The sequence below is a fragment of the Martes martes genome, assembly GCF_963455335.1.
Source record: "Martes martes genome assembly, chromosome: 3".
In the NCBI taxonomy this organism is placed as follows: Eukaryota; Metazoa; Chordata; class Mammalia; order Carnivora; family Mustelidae; genus Martes; species Martes martes.
Genome location: NC_137890.1, coordinates 70,556,220 through 70,577,597, shown reverse-complemented (window position 1 = coordinate 70,577,597; position 21,378 = coordinate 70,556,220). Strand labels below are relative to the sequence as shown.

Sequence of the window (21,378 nt, the reverse complement as noted above, 5' to 3'; positions counted from 1 at the left end):
GGAAAATATTAATCAGAAATGTACTGGAAAGGGAGAACTATTCCGTGATTTGTGAGATGGTTGGCCAAATCCCACCTACTGAAAGGCAGCCTGTCAAAATCAGAAAGCTCTTATTTAATCCCCTAGTCAAGCTATATGATAACATGAAATACAGCTAACCGAAATCAGGACACCTGATAGCGAGATTTCACCAACTAAAAAGCCATTGTACAGCAAAGAATCTAATGACTTTGCTTCTTATCCTTTTAACACAAATAAATAAGCTTCCGTGGGCTCCGCGATTCTTAGAAATGATAGGTTTGAGACACAGATCTGCCCATGGAGCCTGACATTCTGTAAACAAGCCGACCAGGCATGCCCTTCAGGCGCACACGTTTCGGGGTGCGGTGCCTCTCCGAACGGCAAGCCTTTCTGGGAGGGCGAGGCACAAAGTGCAGCTTCCACTGTGCCCGTTAAAGAAGGGAAAGAAAAAGCCCAGCGTTCTTCCTGCAACAAGGCTGACAGATGGGGCTTTTCTGAAAAACGTCACTGCAGCCAGATCCAGGGGTGCAGCTAGCTTTGCCCGCTGCAGCGCGATGCGGTTGTGTATTATTTCAGGGACAGACACAAGGGGAAGTAGCAGCCAGTGCTCACACGGGCTGCTCCCTGGAAGCATTTCTGAAGAGCGAGGAGCCCCAGAAGCTGGGAGATTCCTCCCCCTCCTCCGGCTGAGTCCGGGGCGGAGGGGTGGCTCAGGTTGAGCCCGTGGGCAGGGGCAGGGACAGGGGGCGGCGCTCCCAGCCCATCCCTCAGCCCTGCGGAGAGCTGTGTGGGCTGAGCGGTCTGCACCGTGTCAGGGAGGCCATCCAAGAAACCCTCCCTCCCCGGGGGAAAACGGATCGCAGCTCAGGTGGGGACTTCCTCGGAGTGTACCTGGCTGGAGCAGAGCATGCGGGCGGCCGGCAGCGGCCAGCTCTGGTTATGGCAGCCCAGAAATGAAAGCAGCGGCCGCCGCCTTCTGAGGGCTGCAGGCAGATCAGCACCCAGCAAATAAGAAGCAAGTCCTGGACCCCGAACAGAAGGAGGAGGAGGAGGAGGAGGAGGAGGAGGAGCGGCCAAGCATCTCTCTCCCGCTCGCTCCTCGGCGTCCTTTAAATGAGGGCTCCCTGCCCATGCCGGAGGTAGACCTGCAGAGCCTCCCTCTCCGCCGCTGACCCCCGCTTACATCACTAACCTGTGACAGGCACATCTCCACGCCCGGTACCTGCTCCTCCAGCGGCTCCCAGTCCAGTCCCGGGAGCCTCTTTGTATACCGCCGACATGGCCAGCCAGCAGGATTCCGGCTTCTTTGAGATCAGTATCAAATATTTACTGAAATCCTGGAGTAATAGTGAGTAATAGAAATAACCTTTTCTGTTTGTTTGTTTGCTGGCTGTTGCGTAAGGTTCAAGAAATCCAATCTCAACTGGAGGCATAAGCTTGGGAGCCCTGGAAGTTTTTTTTGTTGTTGTTGGGTGTGCTGTGAAAATCAAAATGTCAGAGACTGAACTAGCTTTCCTTAAGTGCAAAGGCTGCAGGGGAATCACAGTAGATTTTGTTTGGTTAAATTTTCCAGTGAGATGGCCCTTCAGACTCCAGCAGAGCCCAGGATGGGGCATTCTAGGCTGCATTTTCTGCCTTAATGTTTATTTGATCAGGCTTTATCTAAGTATTTGGTGAAGTGTGGTTTAATCGGAGGGGTGTGGAGAGTGTCAGAGTACTTGGTAATTCTCCTATTAGGCTATTGTCTGGAGAAAATAAAGTACTTAATAGTCCAAAACCCAAGACTCATCTCTTTTGTATCTAGAGGCATTTGCAGGTTTATTTCTCTCTTTCTCGTCCATGTGGATGATGTTCAGAATGCTCCTTAATATTTGGATTTGTAAAAATCCTGATGTGTTGTGGTCCAAACCCACAACATGCTTTACTGAAATATACACAAAGTAAGGTTCTGACCCTGATCGTTTATTAGGATCTAAGAATGTTATGGCTTCTGAAGTTCCATTGGTGACCTACTTAAAGATTTTAGCAGTAATATATTTCCAAAAGACTATCTCTAAGGCATCGTGGATCTGGAATCCAATTAAAATGAGGCCTTGAGGTGATCAGTGATGCCTTGTGTCTTCTGAGTAGTTTAAAAACAAAGTCTTTTCTATTTCTCCAATAGCCTTTGTGCTTGCTCTGGATAAAAGACCGGCAGGTATTACAGATCCTTAATTGTTTGGAATTTAAAACAATTTTCCCAAGAAAAATTCCGAAGCCGTATTACATGCATGCTAATTAACCTACCTGTGCTCAAAGAGCTGGCAATTAATTAGCTCCTACCCAGATGACCTGTGGCCAAGACGGTCCTTATGTAAACAGAACCTGGGCAGGAGAGCCTGTGCCATAATTGCTTTAAGAAAAGAGCCAAAGTAGCTTCAGCCTTAAGGAATTCAGGGATATGAATCTCTAAATGATATCCAAAGAAACCATTTTTTCCCAGGTCATTTTGCACCACTGTATACATGATGGGGCTTGTCTGAGGCCGTTTTTTGACAAGTGGGAAGCCATTTGGGAGTCCTACTGTCACCCAAATAGAATTCCTTTATTTGTTGTAGTCATAATTCATTTATCTTGGATCCATTATTTGTGCAATACTTCACACTCCAGGATGAATCTTCCTTTGTCTACCCACCCTTTGATTAATGAAAAGGATTTGACACACAAGGTTCTTAATGGAGCAGTTTTCCAATAACTGGAAAGACTTACTGTTGAGTTTGACATCAGTATGTGGTTTTGAATCATCATTTTGAGTACACCAAGGCCAGATGATTTTCTCCTATCAATTTTTGTCATTGTCTCATTAGATAAGAAATTATGTGTGACAATACTGAGGCCATTGGGATTTCTTTTAAAATCTTTCTCCCCTTGTCAATTTTCAAATTACTCTAGACAAAGTATATTCTCTCCACCTTTTCTAATGCATCCCTCCCCCACATACACACACACACACACACACACTCTCTCTCTCTCTCTCTTTCTCTCTGTCATATCAGGAAATGGTTCAAAATGACTGTTCCTATCTACTTTGAGAGTATCTGGGGCACAATTTTGAATTCTTTTAATTCATTCAGCAAATATTTATTCAACACCTACTACTCCAGCCTGGGGGACTGCAAAGGTGAACGAGACACCATACCTGCCTTCTCTCTTAATTCTTCATTACGGAATCATGAACTTGGTGATTCTCTTTCGCGTTCCTTTGGAAGTCAGAATGCTCTTCAGCCCTTTCTTGAAAGAGGAAGAGGAAACACTTTTTTGCTTACTCTTCTTTAGGCTTGTTGCAACACTAACCTGCTTATGACTTCGTTTTGCTCTCAGTTTTACATATTTTCAGTAGCAAAGAGAGAAAGGAGTTTGTCAGTAGAAAACAGTAGCCTGAGGGCTTTGACCTACTCAGTGTAACCGGGCCGTGAGGCTGCATCACGGGGCTCATCGTGGGCCAACAGCAGGTTCGAGAGGCCAGGATGCCCGCCCACATACCTGAGTGGAGAACCAGGCTCCTAATTACATAGTGGTGCTTAGTTATAAAAGTACAACAATTAAAAAGCAATAAAATAAAGTGTGTAACTATGGCTGACTGCTTTGCAAGGTGGTAATAGGAGGGATGATTCCATGAGCATGTCCGTTAAGGCCCCCCCTTTTTTTTTGTTAAGGGCGCACTGGGTTGGGGGGAATGTAATTTCATGTGTATCTGTCTCCTCTGAAGAATTAACAAGTCAATTAAGTCAGTCATTGCCTGGTGAGATGTGCTGGCTTTTTATTCACTGTTCATTTTGACACCCTTCTTCACTGGCATGCCCACTCTGTCAGGCTGCCCTTTCATTTTAATGGAGTTGGGAATTAAAATGGCCTTGATGTCTGGAAATAAAATGTCCTTTGTAGACCTCATTGCGGAGGCTTTCCTTAGCTCCCTGGACCTTCCCTGCTTTTCAGGCCTGTGGCTCCTTCCCCAGTCATATCCAGACTTTTTCACAGCCATTCAGTGATTCTCACAGCTGCTCCCCTTGGTGTTCACAGCCACGGCCTCCACGGGCTTTTCTCGCTTTAACCTGGAATGCTCCAGTGGTCTCCTGAAGGTCCCCCTGACAGGGAGCAGGTTTCATGAGAGGCTTCTGCCAGCATTTCAAAGACCCCACCACAGCTCCCTCTCCCCCTCGAGTCTGTGACTGCCATTCAGGGCCTTCTTTGAGCTCCTCATCCAGCCTCTCTCTCTGATTGTTCTTCCGCTCCAGCCGGATTTCATCTGCTCACCCCTCGTCTGGCCTCACTCCGTGCCTGTACACACACGGGCTCCCTAATCTAGCGCACCCTCAGCTAGAACACACAAGTCACCAGATAGGCTTGGTTCAGGTCTCTGTCGCCTGCACCCGTGTGACCTTCGACAGTTAATTAACTCCTGTTCCATTTTTCTCATCTGTGAAATGGAAGCAAAGAGAATGGTTACTTCATGGGAATAAATGACGCATTTTGAGAATTAAAGCACTCAGAACAATATCTAGCACATCATAAATACTCAATGAATGTTAAAAGAACATGAAGGTATTCCAACACTCCCCTGGCTTTGAAACCCGCTTAGAATCGGAGTCAGACTCCTGGCATCATTTGTGGATTATTCTATGAATAGTCAACACTTGCTACACCCCTAGGTGTAGGGAACTGTGTGAATATGCCAAAAGTAGTTGCTTCTTTAGGTTTACTTCCTAGATTTACTTCTTAACATTCCCCCCTTTCTACCTTAGCTACTATTAGAATATTCCTACCTCCCCTGTGTAAATACCTCCCAGCAGCAGGGGATATGGCCTGGCAACGTCCTCAGTGGCAGAAAGTCTTCTTAGCCTTCCAGGTTTGCTACAAAGTTGACAGCAGATAGTTCCAAGCTATTTCAGAGGAAAGGAAGGCATGCTTTTTCTTGAACTACAGAGCTAAGTGTGTGGGCTCTCCCACCCATCTGAAACCTTCCCCTGGTATTCCTTGTGTTTCTGTCCACTCCCTGGTGTGCAAACAAACCTAGGACCCACTGAACAAAGGGGCATTCCAAACTTCTTCAACGTCTTGATCTTTCCAGGCCAGTTTGCATCTTTCTTAAAACATTTGTCAAATCTTGCCACCCCACAGAGGGGAACTTTTGAAAGCTTGTTAACTCTTTCGGATAACAAGAACTCCGTTGACAAATAAACTGGTCTGGGGAACCGAGCAATTCCTTTGCCTGTTTTGGAAGGGCTGCTATGCATTCTGAAATGTGTAATATTCTAGAAAACCTTACATCACTTGGGAGAATTGGTTGTGACATTTTTCAGATATATCATAGTGAGCTAAATTATGGTGATGAAGGACAATATTTCTGTCCAACATAGAAATGCTGTTTAGTGGGGGTGCCTGGGTGGCTCAGCCCCTTAAGCATCTGCCTTTGGCTCCGGTTGTGATCTCAGGATCCTGGGTTTGAGCCCCAAGTCGTCGTTGGGCTCACTGCTCAGTGGGAAGTCAGCTTCTCTCTCTCCCTCTGTGATCTTTCTTTTGTTCCCTCTCAAAGAAATAAAATCTCGAAAGAGAGGAACAAAGAAAGAAATGCCGGTTAGCGTCGGGTTAAGTTGGGACAGAGAGATCCCATGCACGTGGGGAGGGGACACACCACTGACTGACTGCAGAGCAGGACATACTGACTCCTGTTTATGTCCTCAGTGTAGCTCAAAGACCCTACAGGAAAGGCTTAAGAGAGGCCTCAAGGTGTTAGCTGTAACCTCTTTGTGGAGCTGAGGTGAAAAAGTAGCAAACTAAAGGTAATCAAGTTGCCTGAATCCAGCAGAGCGGTACAGTTGCAGAACAAATGAGCTTCCCTCAGGGCCCTGAAACCGGAGGAAGCTCCCGGCACCTTCCAGGCACTCGGGCGGGAGTTACTCCCACGTTCCTGTCGCTCGGATGTCTGACCGGCTGTGCGCTCCCTCAGGTTGTGGTCACTTCTGCTCAAGTAGTTTACAGTCCTAATGAGAAACGAAACCCCAAATCAACATCTACTCTGGGTAGAAAGAGCCTGCTTCTGGGTTTGTGATGAAGATAAATAACAAGGGGGAGGGCGCTGGTGTGTTTGTTTCGTGTGTTGTTTTTTTGTCATTGTTAATATGCTTGAACAATTTTAGAATAACAGTGACTGTCACATTGACCGAGGGCCCACTGCCTGTCAGATGTCACACTTGGTAATTTATATGTAGGGCCACCACATCATTATTTGTCCAAACTGGGATATTTTTGAGAGTGAAAGTTAATAATTATACTGGGACTGCCCTGGGCAAAGGAGGCCATATGACCATTGTGTTTATTATCTTCACTCTTTCCAATAACCCTGCAAGGTGATGTTATGATCCATACTGATGAGTTGGGAAAATGATTTGCTGAAAGTCAGGATGCTAGTAAGCGCCATAAACCTTTCCCCGAATCCACTTGATAATCACATTTTAAAAAATCACCCATAGGATGATCGAAGGGTCAAGAACATTGGGGATCTTAGTGCATTATAGATACTTTCATTCTTGTTGGCCAGTGCCACTGTCAGTCCTTAGCCCCCTCCCTCCCTCTGCTCCCTTGGGCTTGGGCGTGTGTGAGTGTGCTCTCTCTCTCTCTCTCACTTTCTCTCTCTATCCTCTCACTCTCTATTCAGAGGCTTATAGTCTTTTTTAGTCCTGTAGTCCCTTTTAGTCCCGGGAAAGATCCAGGACTCAAATCGTTATTTAGAGGGGCCTGGGTAGCTCAGTGGGTTAAAGCCTCTGCCTTCGGCTCAGGTCATGATCCCAGGGTCCTGGCATCAAGCACTGAATGGCATCGGGCTCTCTCCTCAGCAGGGAGCCTGCTTCTCCCCCTCCCCTCTCTCTGCCTGCCTCTCTGCCTACTTGTGATCGCTGTCTGTCAAATAAATAAATAAAATATTTAAAAAAATAATAAAATCATTATTTATTCATTGGAATCTGATCTGAAACCTCACGGAATATACCTATTTGATGCCTTCTCGGTATCTCATAGCTCAGAAGCTCAACTTTGGGGGAGTTAAGCCTTATCATCCTAAACCAGGAACATGAAGAAGAAGCTACTTTATTCATAATCTTCCTCCCTCTGCCCACCTCGCCCCAAGAACCAGCGCTGGAGAGCACCATCTCCTTAGCACAGGTCTGTTTGAAAGACCTAAGTATCAACGTCTTCACTGTTATTATTACAAATAACACAGTTTGTTCACTATGGTCATTTGATTGAACATACAACACACGCAAAAAAGATTAAAGTAAAAAAGCTACACTTCTTTTGTTAGGAGTGTTTCATGTCGATTTTTTCCTGCTTTTTAATGGTATATATAAATACATAATTTAAATGGCTCTAGTAAATAAAAAGATACTAATAAGCTTTACTTCTTTCTGAATGTACGCTTTGCGTACTATGCTGAGGTTTCTCTGATGGGTTGTATTTCTGTTTAGGAAATGGTAGCAAACTCCTACTCATCTTTAGCAGTGAGAACAGGGAGACTATCTCCAGGACTAATGGAAATCTGTAATTCAAAGATCTCATTTTCCCTGATAGCACCAGTTTTGTCCACCACAAAACCTGCTATAAGGACGGCAGCACAAAATGATTTGATTTCAGCTTCTCTGCTACTTTCGTGTGCTGCTAAGTAAAGGTGCCTATAGAGCTGAAATAGACTGGGAAACAGCAGTAGGCAAGGAGGAGAGAGGACCTGGTTACTTTTACAATCTGGGAACAGCCCAGGATATTTGAGAAAGTTGCCAGCATTCAGATGTTTCAATGGCACATTTAGATGATACAACATGAAATATTCTCTTTATTTAAAAGACATCTGTTTCAAAACATCTTAATACCTATGACTCATTAGTTCACTTCTGGGTACAGCTCAAGGAATTGAATGGGTTACATATGTCCTGATCTTCTTCTTAGTAACTTCTACATTTCTAAGCTTCATGTGATATTCAAAATGATTGGACTCAGATGTGAGTTTGGGCTGAGAAATGACATTTTCCTGAGTTGGGGCTGTTCCGCGGCTTGTCAGCCCCACACACAAGCTTTTGTGCAGGTTCTCTGCTGGTACTAAATCTTAAATTTATTTAGTGCCTTGTGGTCTGCTCAGCACCTTTAAAAACATTACCTCATTTGATGAATGGGATGCATTGATTATGAATAAACTAGCTTCTTCCTAAATGTTCCTGGTTTAGGGTGATAAGTCTTAATTCCCCCCACCCCCAAATTGAGCTTCTGAGCGATGAGACACCCAGATGGCATCAAGTAGGTATATTTTGTGAGCTTTCAGATCAGATTCAAATGGACAAATAATGATTTTAGCCCAGGTCTTTACCTTTGAATAGGACTTATTTTTAAAAAATGAAGTATATCTTGACATCTATTACTTCAGATACACAGACGTGAGCCCACTTAAAAAACATATGTATTAATACATTAATCAAATTAAAAAATAAATGAAAAATATAAAAAAATAAAAGACATCCGTGTCATGATTTTCTGGATGTATCTGTACCCCACCATTTCTTAGTGATCTTTTTCAAATACTCAAACATGTCTGATTTTCTAGACTGTGATGCCTTCTGAGAATCACCCATTTGCACACAACCCAGTGAAAAAGACTTAGCAGGCAACCACTTCTTGAAAAGGTGAATGGCATTTGTGAAAAACAAAGTACACAGCTTTATCTCATCTTTTTCCTTACTGACCACTGCCATTTGATAGATTCCTTTCATCATATATTTAAATATCTCTCCATTGTAGAACCGTTGGCTACAGGAGTAAGAAAATGTTCTCTTCTTTGAGTTGAAAAGTATCTCTCAGGCTTGAAGGAGCAATAGGGTTAGCTTTTTCCATAAGAACGTCTTTACTTACTTTTCGATACTGGATTATACTCAAAAACTTACTATCTTAGCGTCAGTTTTTCCCAGTTGTTGCGTCAGAATACTTTGTGACTCCACAGTGTTGGAAAAACTAGAGAAACGTTATTCAGGATTTCTTTTTGAGCACCACGCACCAGACCCACTGCTCTGGGTGTCTGAATCAGACCTGGGTCCTCCCATCAGGGATCTCAGAGCTGTCCTCCTTCCTTGGAAGTTTCAGAAGCTAGAAATATTAATGCAGAAGAATCCCAAGGAAAGGATTCAATGATATTTCAGCAACAATGCATGCCATAGAGAATTTTATTTGGGAGACTGTGTTCAGTAGATTCTGTTGAATTTAACTTTATGGGTTTATACTTTCATGGCATCGGACAACTGTTGGAAACCTGGTGCTTGCAAGCAAATTCCTGTAAGAACATTCCCCCTAGCAGGATACCTGAAAGAGAAGAGGGATGGTAAATTATTTACTCTGAAACACTTGGTTGAATGTCAGTATTGGGGTAGCAAAAGTTTCAGATAGGCATTCTTACATTAGAAAACTATGAAGACGACCTACCATGTTTATCAGAATTTTGACCTGGGACTAATTTAAAGCCAGTCGTTCTTCATTTGAGTGGTCCTGTCACTCTTCAGAACATGGAGATTAAAGAGTAGGTTGTGTGTGAGAGAAAATTCTATATTTCTGTAAGGTTCTCGATCCTACCCCTTACCTATGTGGTTAAAACACTTTTCTTCTTTCTTACAGAACATACAAGCACAAGCGTTTAAATATTAGTCACTCAGAACTCCAGAACTCCAGCTGCTAAACAGTGAAAGTTTATATTCTGTCAGCATATCAGACTCTATAATGAGTCTGATTTTGGTTTAATTCCTTTCTACTGTATAGTCATTTGATGAGCTGCAGATGGAAATTTAAGCCAAAGCCATAACATTTCAGCTAATACTTTTTATGCTGCTGTAAGAATTTGTTGTCATGTCAATTTAAGGGAGTTGAAATCTTTTTCAAGAAGGCATTCAAATCTATTTTAAGAGCTTTTATCAACTCTAATTTGATATACAACTCTGACTGCCTCCGCTGTTCTTAATCAATTGCAAAGTGCAAAGTAGTTTAGCAGTGGAAGACAGCTTTGAAATTTCCAGAATTCTCAGCTAATGCCACAAGCACAACATTATGGAAATATACAATTAAATTTCCATTAAAATTTTTTGCCTGAGCTTAAGAGACAGTAGGCTGACTTCTTTGAGTTTAGACTTAAACAGGTAAATATGTATTTTGGCAGCCATGAAAAGGATAGGGTATTAGATTAACTAGGGAGAAACTTTAGTAAAATTCCATTCGAATGTTATATTTATGTAGGAAGGATCTGGCAAATCAAGAAAATGGTGTGTTACATAAGAGTCAACTCAAAAACATACTTCAATTGTTTAAACATGAGATTAAGTTTTTCTTCCCTGTTTTTCTATTATTTTTCTGTGTGTGACCTTGATTGCCTCCTGTCTCCACTTCCTTAGGTGAAAGGAGCAAACATGACACCTTGTCACTACCTGTTTAATGTGAAGGGTTTTGAATACCTCCACGGAAAAATGGGGTTTGTGTAAACATCATAATATGTGTCAGTTATTTCCCTTATGCCATTAAAGCCGAACTGGAGGAGGTTGAGTTGTATGCTATTGAACTTGACTGATAAGTAGAGACTGGATCTCTGGCTTTCTAAGCTTGATCAGTTTCTTGGACTAGTCAGCTTTTAAGTATTCTGAATAAGAAATAGGTGTCACACTGCACAGTCTATCGGGTTCTTTCTACTGTATTTTTTTTTAAACAGTAGTGACTGTGTATCCAACTCAGTGAATTTGAACAGGGTTGTCTCCCATTTGAAGTGCTGGCATTCTTGATCAAGAGACAAGCATGTCTTTCGGCTCGGTGAGATATGGTGCTAGTAGAAATTGTCAGTATTCTGGAAGCTTTATAGCATATGATCATACATTCAAAGGATACTCTCCTAGGTTTTAGTAGATATTATGTTTCAGTTAAGCCTTGTTGAAATAAAGAAGGTCATGAGGATGCAAGACAGTATTTAAAAATGTGTCTGAAACACTGTTTGGTTTGTTACACCATCCACTTGTACTTTATGCCTGGGACTAGGTAGAACGCTCTCATGACAGCTTTAAAGAATTATACAACTGAAAACGTTGCCTTAAGGAATAGATCGCCTATGACTTTCACAAATTATAAGCAGTTAGTTTAAAATTTACAAGTTCGAACACCACAGGGAGGACAAATGGTGGTTTTTCTTCAAAAAATGGAACTCAGCTTCTCAATTTTCAGCTTTTGAAAACCACATTTTAAATGAATCTCCCCTAAAAATGAAGCCTTGCTATTGACTGACACCGTGGTCTTAGCTGTAGTACACTTGTACTATTTCAGCATCCCAGAAGTCTGCTTTTCTAATGAGTATTTTAGCTTCCTTTAGGAATTTAAAGAGAAGCTAAGCCCTGTGCAGGGCCACACTGGGTGTTTTGTTTTACTTCCCTCAGGGTTTGATGGTGGCCCTGAGTCCTGATCTCATCTTCTCTTCCAGGCTGAGAGTACAGAACAACCCCTTCTTTATTTTATTTGACCTAATACAATTGCAAGAAAATAGGAACGTAAGAAAAAATTGTAGTATTCCTTGCTAATTTTTGTGTTCTGTTTCCTAACAAACCCCCAGTCCTTATCATTATTCCTATTATTTTTATTATTATTATGGGAAAGCTGATCCTAGCTTCTGCCGATTGAGATATCAGTTTTGAAGGTGTTTGAAAACTTGGCTCATTTTCAACCGAAAAGAAAAAAAAATATTAACAATGTTAAATGCTTGAGTCAAACAGTCAAAATTATTTGAACAGTCAAAATTATGATTAAGAACTCATTCTCATTCTCTCCAAAAATTCTCTCTCTAAAGTTCTATCACATTTTAAAGATCCAAAAATCTGTTTTAATGTTAACTTAGCTTCTTTTCTTTCTCTTATTAGCCATTTTGTTAGCTACTTCAGTGCTTATCGCCATTTTCCTAGAGGGGCAAAGGAGTTGAAATTCAAATCAGCCAACTGTTCTACTTAAAAAAGAAAAGAAATATAAATTAGAAATGATTGAGTAGGATTCTAATCAGTGACTTTCATTCTAAATCCTAAATCCCTCTTCTCAATAATCACAGTTCAGTAACAGACCTGTTCTTCATAGGTAGAACAGTATGGTTCTTACCTAGAACTTTCTCTTGCCATCTGGAAATTGGAAATGTGTGTCATTTTAGGAGGCTTTTCCATAAATACTAGAATAACTTCACAGTGGCTGAAAGAATAAAGACTTAATTAATTTGCTTACCTAACATACAGTCTGGAGATTGTAGGTCCCAGGTGGGTTTAGAAGCTCAAGGACACAGACCATCCAACCTTTAGACTTGTCACTGCGTGATCACAGATGGTAACCTCAGTCCCAAACCTCTTTGCTTTACTTAAAAATCAGGAAGGGAGAGAGTTCAGGTTAGGTCTTTCTTCTGATGAGGAAAAAATTTTGCCAAAGACACTAGCAAACTTCCTCTTGCTTTCCTAATTGGAATTGGGTGATATGCCAGTCCTGGCAAAGTTGAATGGAATTACCACATTGGTTTAGACAAACCATGATGCATCGGGCTGGAATGGGTCCACTTTCTGTAGGACAAGAGACTGCTACCTGCTACTTGAACGAAACAGAGGTCCTTACCAAGGCAGAAGGGTAGTCAACAATAGAAACTGCCGTAAAATATAATCCATACAATGGTAGATGACTATTAATAACTCCCCACTTTCGTTACGTAGCCTTGCATTAAGCACAGTAATAACAGCTGATATTTATAAGCCCTTGCGAAGTGTCAAGTGCTGTATTACTTGCTTTACATGCATCATTTCCTCTAATCCTCACCATGACCCTATTTTACACATACCACTTGTGACAGAGCCAGAAATCAGACCTAGAGTCTGGGGTAAAAACTAAACTGTGCTACCTCTCATCATTCTTTGCAAGATCAAGAGGTTGGTTAATAGTAGGTGAAACTGATGAAACTCGGATAGGAGCAGAAGGATATTGACATGTACCAGAGCGGTATTTGTCAAAAAGCAGTGGCAAAGTTCTCAAATAACAATACTGTCTCTCTCTGCCTCCAGTTTCAAGAAAAAAAAAAGGAGCATTCCCTGGTGTTTTTCTTATGCCCATTCAATAAGAAATTGAGTCTATTTTTGTTTTCTTTTAAGCAAATTATAAGAAAGAATATTACTAGATCAGAAACCTGAGCCCTTCAATATTGAAGCCAATTCTCTATTGAAAGAGAAAGAAAACAGGAATATATTAGGTTTATTGAAATCTGTCATTAGATTAAAATGAGCAAATGTAGTATTAATTCATCTGAATGCCATGCAATAGCAGTAGATGAAATATCCTTAACTTTGTCATTACCAAAAAATGGCCAAAATATTTTCCTGTTTTTGGGTATTTCCATTTACGTAGAAATATCAGTATTTTCTGGTGAGGTTTAGATTTCAGTCTTATTATTTCGATTCAGCTATTAACCTGAAAGAGTTTTATTGACTCACTTTACTACATATCCACAGCACCCTTCAGCTAAGTCTTGGAATGTCTAATAAGAATAGGTAGCATTTATGAAGGACTACTGAGTTTCACCCTTTGTTCTGAGCACTATCTCATTTAAATTTCATCAGATCCTACTGAGACAAATACCACCATATAGGTGAAAAATGAATGAATGAATGAATGAATGAATGAATGAATGAATGACTTCCCCAGGACAAGTGCATCAGTAAGTGCTAGCACCTAGATTCAAATTTACTTCTGGCTCTAGAACCTCTGTTCTTATTGGCTGCCCAGCAGGAGCCATTCCCAACTCCCTCCTATGCTCATTTCCCCCAGCATGTCTGCAGGAGGCAGGTGCTCACTTACTCTCAGCCTTCAGTACAAGCTTGCAACTGTGATTCAAGTTGCTAGGGGAATTTCTGGAATGTATCCTTCTTCCTGAAAATAGGAAGAATGCATCTTTTGCCACTCTGATTGACCTACTGCTTTCGGCCTTTGGACACAGTTTGTGTAGACAACAGAAAAAAAAATTTTGAATTCTAATACCCTGAGATGACTTTTAGCTGAACATGAGCCAAGTTCCTTCTCTTAAAGAGAAGACTGTCTAGAGAAAGAGACCAACATAAATCGATAATTACAATAAAATATATCCAGTAATCAACCCCCTGAAAGATGAGTTGTGTGTATGAGTAGGAGTGACTATTATTTGTACATAAATAATACTCATTGACCCTTTAGACCAGATCTTCCCTACTATTTTCCTATATTCCTGATAGTTATGTCCAAAGCTGAATCTTTTCTTACCAGCCTGGTGAAGCTTTGACTTTCTCTCTCTCCTCCAGGTCCCTTATTCTGTTCAGCTTTCTTATTGTAAATGCTGAATTTCATGATCAGTTAGTTTCAGGCAAGAAACTAGAGTCCTTTTCGGCCCTTCTTTCTTGTTCATTGAAAACATCATTAAAGTTTGTCGTGCTTTCTTCCCCAAATGACATCCCCCCCATCTGGATCTCTGTCCCCATCACCTCTGCCAAGACCTGGTTCCAGGTGTTCTTCACGTGGCACATCCCATCTGGAACATTCACAACTCCTCCTTGACTGCCTCTCTGCTGCCAACCACCTTTGCAGGACAGGTCTGGTCCTCGCCAGCTTTGAGCGCTGATCTCACCTTTGCATTTGTAATGGTGGGTTGGCACTGAGAGTGAGATTTCCAGTTGATAGTTGCAAACACACTGAATAACTAAGATGTCATTATGAACTGAAAGTGATCATCCGAGTTCATTTTATAGACCATCTGTATCCGAACCTTGTGTTTTGGCAAACTTACGTGTTCTACAGAATGCAAAAATGGACTCGACTCCTGACACACAGTCTGTAATCACAGTCATGGGCCAGAAGTGGGGTGAGCGTATTGTTATCATGCTAGAATATATTATTCTGTATGCTCTTATGCTGGTGAGTTTCAGAGAGCCTGGACTTGATAGGCACAATGCAAAAATTAAGGGAAGTTTGCCTGGAGTGAAGGAAAAGACCAAAAGTTAAGTATAATTATCTGGTAAAGGGAGCTCAGGCCTAGGATCTCACTAGTCATGAAATGTACACACTCAAATGTACACACTCCAGTGATGGAAGGTCCCTTCATCAACTCTCAAGTGTCCCTTATACACAAAATAACAGCCATCAAACTGGTGCAATGAGCTCATTAAATATATTGTTCTGCAGACAAGGCTCTTGTTTTAGGGGGTGACTAAGAGACTGTCACTTCTTGAACCAGGAGAATGAAAATGCTCTTTGGGCTCTGGGAAAAGGATAGAGATAAATTGTTGATACTGTCCCTAGGACATCCCTCCCCGTTCCAGTCTGTGTCTTACTAGGCTGTTTTCTCTTGAAAGACAACTCCTCACTGAGTTATTCAGCTCCATGGTTTCATGACGTTTCTGCCATTGACCTACACAAGGGAGAGAAGGTTAGAATGTTCTTCATGGGCAGTGTTAAATTCGTGTTAAAGACCTACCCTTGCCCAGTGGTGCTGGGGCTAGCAGAGTCATGCGAGCTCAGCCCTCAAGTGTGAGTGTCTGTCTCTTACACTTTAATGAAGAAATGGTTGGAAAGTGAACCAAGTCTGGAAGAGTCAGCCAGAAGTGTCATCCCACTTGGGTTATTTGCTTTTATTTTTCCTTGCTGAAAACAGAAGTGAATCACACCCTTCAGTGAAGCCATGCGGCAGAGGGAAATGATGCAATGCTGGTCACGTGGCACTGAGAAGAAAGGCCCATTATGCCAACCTAGTTCTGCATTGTGTTCTGGCCTAAGGAGAGGTTAATACCCACACTGGGAAGCAGCACAAAGCTGTGGCTCTTAAATGTGAATCCTTCTCTACGTGGAGGAGCTGTGACTTGCTTTTTGTCTCTTCTGTAGTCTTCTGCCTTTTTGACCACTAATTGGATTCACTAATTTTCAGCATAGTGTAAAATATGAAAAGAATTTAGTTAAGTTTGTTTTATTTCCTTTTTCCATAAGATTTGGGCTGTTTATGAACATACAGTTTGCCTTGGCCACTTATTTGCTGTGTGACCTTGAGCAAGTTACTTAAATGGATTCCCTAAAAATGTATTATCTATCATGCATGTCTTTATAAATAAGTAATGCCATAGAGCCATAATAATTAAATGAGTTTATGTTTATGAGGTATTTAATATATAGCCTCACTTGCAGTAGCTCAGTAAGTGGGAACCATGACTTTTACTAATTTACCTATTTCATGCTTATCTAAATTCCTCTATGAATGAGTGCTTTTATCTCATTTGCTCATTGCCAAGACAGAATGACCAGGACCTCAAGAGGCCTGGGGTTCTCTGTGACATCTTCTTGGCTTGGCAATATGATCTTTACCACTTCAAATAGTGGACATTTGAGTAAAGAAGTATGTTTTTGGAACTTCAGAGGCTACACCATCTGAAGATATTAGAGGTGAAATACCTTTCTTTCAAATTCAGAATTGTGTAGAGTGTTAACATATCAAGGTATTAGGATATGTTATAGTTGCAGCATTTTCTGTGTCACAGGAATTAAAGGTTAAGCGTATGTTTTTTGGACCTGAGCCAAGCTCTCTTCCCAAGTATGATGAGTTCAGGTGTCTGCTTTGGAGCAGACTCTCACTGGACTCTCACTGCCCCACTTCCCCTACGCTTTCTACACACTTCATTGTCGCAACAGTGAACTTGTTGTGTAACTGCTTTCCCTGTCTAGGCACCGCCCACCCCTCCACCCCCACCCCACACACACTGGGCTAAAATTCAATCATCTTGTCATTGTCAGATTCCCCAGCACATTTCAGGACACATTGGCTGTTAATCAACTGTTAAATGTTTGAAAACCTGGATAAAATGACCTGAATGGTTTAGAGCCAAACTTAGCTAGCATTTATTCATCCCATCGGTAGGTCAGCCCCTAGCAAGCAACACCAAATGTTTTGTACGTCAGAGTCTTTTATTTCAAACAGTAACTTAGCATCTACTCTTGGCTATAAAGTCCCTTTCTTAATGTGACCCTCACCTGTTTTCCTTGGGTAAATTCAACAAGTTCAATTGCACCATTGTATTCACAGAACTCTGGACAGATGTGTCCGTGAAACTCGAAGTTAGACTGAAATAATTTTTTTATTTAGGTAGCGATCAGCCAACTTGAGAGAATATTTCTGAGATAGATTGTTTTTGCTTTTGTCTTATTTCTTTTTTTTTTTTCTTTTTTTTTAAGATTTTATTTATTTATTTGACAGACAGATCACAAGTAGGCAGAGAGGCAGGCAGAGAGAGAAGGGAGGAAGCAGGCTCCCCGCTGAGCAGAGAGCCTGATGCGGGGCTCAATCCCAGGAATCTGGGATCATGACCTGAGCTGAAGGCAGAGGCTTTAACCCACTGAGCCACCCAGGCGCCCCGCTTTTGTCTTATTTCTAAAAGACTTTTGTTGAAGTACGGTTGCTACACAATGTCACATTAGTTTCAGGTGTACAACGTAGTGATTCAAGAACTCTGTTATGCTGTGCTCACTCTAAGTATAGCTGCCATTTGTCACCATACAGCACTATTACAACACCACTGACTGTATTCCCTGTGCTGTGCCTTTCATCCCCGTGACTTACTCATTATACAACTGGGTGCCTGGATCTCCCACTCCCCTGTGCCCATTCTGTTCACCCCCCTCTTTTTGTTTTTGTTTTAAATCTGTTAACCTGTCAAAGATTGCTCTCTGTAAAAATAATGACAAATGCTAATGTTAGTCTAAATGTCATTTAGGTTATATGGATTTAATTTAACTTTACTTTTAAACCTTCCAGCCGCTTTTGCTAAATGAGAAGGAGACTGTTCTTGGTGAAATCTACTGAGTTAATGTAATTTTTACTGATCAAGGTCTTTCCCCCCATGAGAACTTATTTGGAGAAACTAATCACCTTATTGGGAAAAAAAAAAAGTCTGAACCCAAAGATTTTTCTTACGATTTTCTCATGAGATGGAGGTACTCAGAGCATCAGCCCAAATTGGACATGCTCGAAAAGTTCCAGGAAGTCCCTGAGAATGAATCAATCGGCAGGCCCTCCTTTCCTTCTTGTAAATCATTAAAGGCCGCGTTGTCAGGCAACATGGTGGATAGAACCCTGCTCTTGCCTTCTGTGAGCTTGACAGTCAAGGAATGCCTGCTTTGATGAAAGAGGAGACCTGCGGAAGTTGCAGAGAGAACAAAAATGCTGATTAAATACACGTTCTACCTGTGCCAGCCATTGTGCCTGGACTTAGGGAGACTGACCTACAGAATCATCAAGAGAAGGAAGTGATTCATCATTGTAAGTGGGAGGGAAGAAGCTAGGAATAGTTCCAAGAGGCTGTGACATTTGAACTTGAAGAATGTTACAGAGAAGAGCGCAAGGGGCAGAAGGAAGAACGTGAGCAAATGCAGGGAGGTATGGCTGTGGCCAGTTCAGGCAGTGACAGCTGGATCCCAGGGTCCATGACAGAGAGTGACAGATGCTGCACAAGTTGGGTCAGATCACAAGGCACATTGAAGGACCTGCTGAATGCTCCGGGCTTCACCCTGAAAGCATAGGGCAGGCTACTGAGTTTTAGGCAAGGAGCAACATGGTCAGATTGCAGTTCACTCTTGGGAGTCTTAGCTAGAAATGAAGGTGGGGAGAGTCCCGTCAAGGATAACCCAGGAAAGAGGTGACAAGGACTCAAGAGGATGGTAAAGGTGTTGGAGAGGAGGGAGCAGTTTTAAATTGTTGGAGACAGAACCATCAGGATTTGGTTTCTACCCTAAGTCCAGTCTGTGCTCTCTTAAACTCGTACAGAATCATACAATTCGGTAGCTCATGCAAGCTCTTAAAGAGAAAGAGACAGAAGCAATTACCTGAACAACAGTGTTTGAAATTACACGTTGAATAGAAACCATGCTCTTTAAATAGAATATTTGTGTTGAGGATAAAAGGGGATGGAAGAGTTGTCTCTTGACAGTACTCATGTGACTGACTGCTCCGAGGTAACACAGAGGTGTTTCGCAGCTGCTGTGCATACCCATCTGTGGGATTTGTTTCATGGTTATTCCCAGGTCACGGATTGGCATGTTTTGTTTTGTAATAAAACATACAATTGAGATGACCAAATGACCCTGAATCACTTGAATGTGCAAATCAACATCCAGCCAAAGGCCCACAGCCCACGTGAATGCTTCGGGGTGGGGTGAGGGTGTCGGTTCATTTAGGTTGTCACAAGCAGTTTAAAGTCTCCTAGGAAAATGTACTGTGATTTTCCCAGGAAACCGAGGCCCTGTGAAGGGTTCCAATGCTGGCGCTTCTTAAGAGATGAGGTCCAAGATGATCTCTGTTAGCTGCTTTTTATTATACTCCTCGCCAGACATGGTTTGCTGCTGCCATGACAGATGATTACCAATTGTTTCACTTTTTCCTCCCTGTCCAGGGAGAGCCGTGTGCTTTCTGGGGCCCTGTGTACCTGTATCAAATCCTTCTAGGAGGAAATTTCTCCCACTCGTAGGCAACTTGGTGATGACGTATTTTTCTGTGTTTTTATGCCAATTCAAACTCCATCCCATTAAGGCTAGTTGAATCAGATTCTCCCAGTGCCTCCTGCCCTGCCCTTATATGACGAAACTTCTGGAAGTTGCATTAACTTTCATGGGCTGCCAGGGCATGACAGTAACTATTTCAGAATGCCCCAGAGTGCTCTGGTAACAATTAATAAGTAATGGCATAGGGTACGTCATCACTTAAGAAAGTAAGGCAGATGTGCACCTAACTTGATTATAAAAACCTCTACTGTCTTGTGTACGCTCAGTTCTCCGAATGAATATTGCAAAATAATGAATTTAAAATTAATTGATAATTATATATCCACCACACAGTATTGCAGGAAGACAGGTCAGCATGTCACCAAACTCTATAGAGGCTACTTAAGAATGAGGATTATTCAAGTAGAGGAAACTCTAGCCGTATAGTGGAGATCATAGATCAGAATTCAAACCCAAAGGTTATGCACTAATAATACTCCATTCAGGGGCGCCTGGGTGGCTCAGTGGGTTAAAGCCTCCGCCTTCAGCTCAGGTCATGATCCCAGGGTCCTAGGATCAAGCCCCGCATCGGGCTCTCTGCTCAGCAGGGAGCCTGCTTCCTCTTCTCTCTCTACCTGCCTCTCTGCCTACTTGTAATCTCTCTCTGTCAGATAAATAAATAAAATCTTTAAAAAAAAAATACTCCATTCATATAGTTTCATATTTAAGTATTTTCACCCCCTTCCAATTTGGGAGCTCAAAGTTATTACATCCCAAGATGTAACTGGGTAAGGAAAATAACCGTTTCCCCCTTATTTGGTTTTTGTGGCACAAGTGGAGTTTTTATAAGGTTTTTGTTTTGTTTTGTTTTGTTTTAAGATTATTTATTTATTTATTTGACAGACAGAGATCACAAGTAGGCAGAGAGGCAGGCAGAGAGAGAGGAGAGAGGAGGAAGCAGGCTCCCTGCTTAGAAGAGAGCCGGATGCGGGGCTCGATCCCAGGACCCTGGGATCATGACCTGAGCTGAAGGCGGAGGCTTTAACCCACTGAGCCACCCAGGCGCCCCTTTACAAGGTTTTTGAAAGGGAAGATGGGTCAGCAGGATTGGGAGGAAAAGGAGTGTCGAATAAAGAAGTGTGTAGTTCACCGTGCAAGAAGCAGAGCAAAAGAGCCGCTTGATGGCTGGCCAGAGCAGATGGAAGGGAATTCGAGAACTGCCTGTCTGAATGAAAAAGCCCACTAAAAATTCATACGCATTTTTGTCCGTTTAGTTTTTTGGTTAAATATTGAGCCGATTCTCCCTGGCACTTGAATTCCTTCTGATTTTTCAGGTGGATATTAACTCCAGGCCTGCTAAATTATATGCCCATGATGAAATGATTCCATGAATCAAAATAGTGGTGTGACATTTTGCCTAATGGGAGTCCGTATTAGGAAGTCTCAATCTTAGATGATTTTACCAGGTTTCCTTACCACAGAGATGTGGTTTGAAAAATTAAATATGTAGGGATGCCTGGATGGCTCAGTTGGTTAAGTATCTGCCTTCAGTTTAGGTCGTGATCCCAGGGCCCTGGGATTGAGTCCTGCATGGGGCTCCTTGCCCCACGGGGAGTCTGCTTCTCCCTCTGCCTGCCGCTCCCCTTGCTTGCCTCCCCTTCTCTCTTTCTCTCTCTCTGACAAAATCTTAAAAAAATAATAAAATTAAAAATTTAAACAAATCAGTAAGTATTCACTGAGAACCCACTGTGTGCAGGAACACTT

General features: G+C 42.1%; 1 protein-coding gene across 1 annotated transcript in view; it reads left to right on the top strand.

Annotated features, from left to right (window-relative positions):
• Positions 1 to 810: 810 nt before the first annotated feature.
• Positions 811 to 21,378, top strand: part of FRY (FRY microtubule binding protein) — a 260,339-nt gene continuing 239,771 nt past the window's right edge. Inside the window, exon 1 of the mRNA XM_080799698.1 lies at positions 811 to 1,369. Coding sequence (XP_080655824.1) covers positions 1,300 to 1,369 — 70 coding nt within the window. The 5' untranslated portion in view covers positions 811 to 1,299. The remainder of the gene's footprint in view (positions 1,370 to 21,378) is intronic.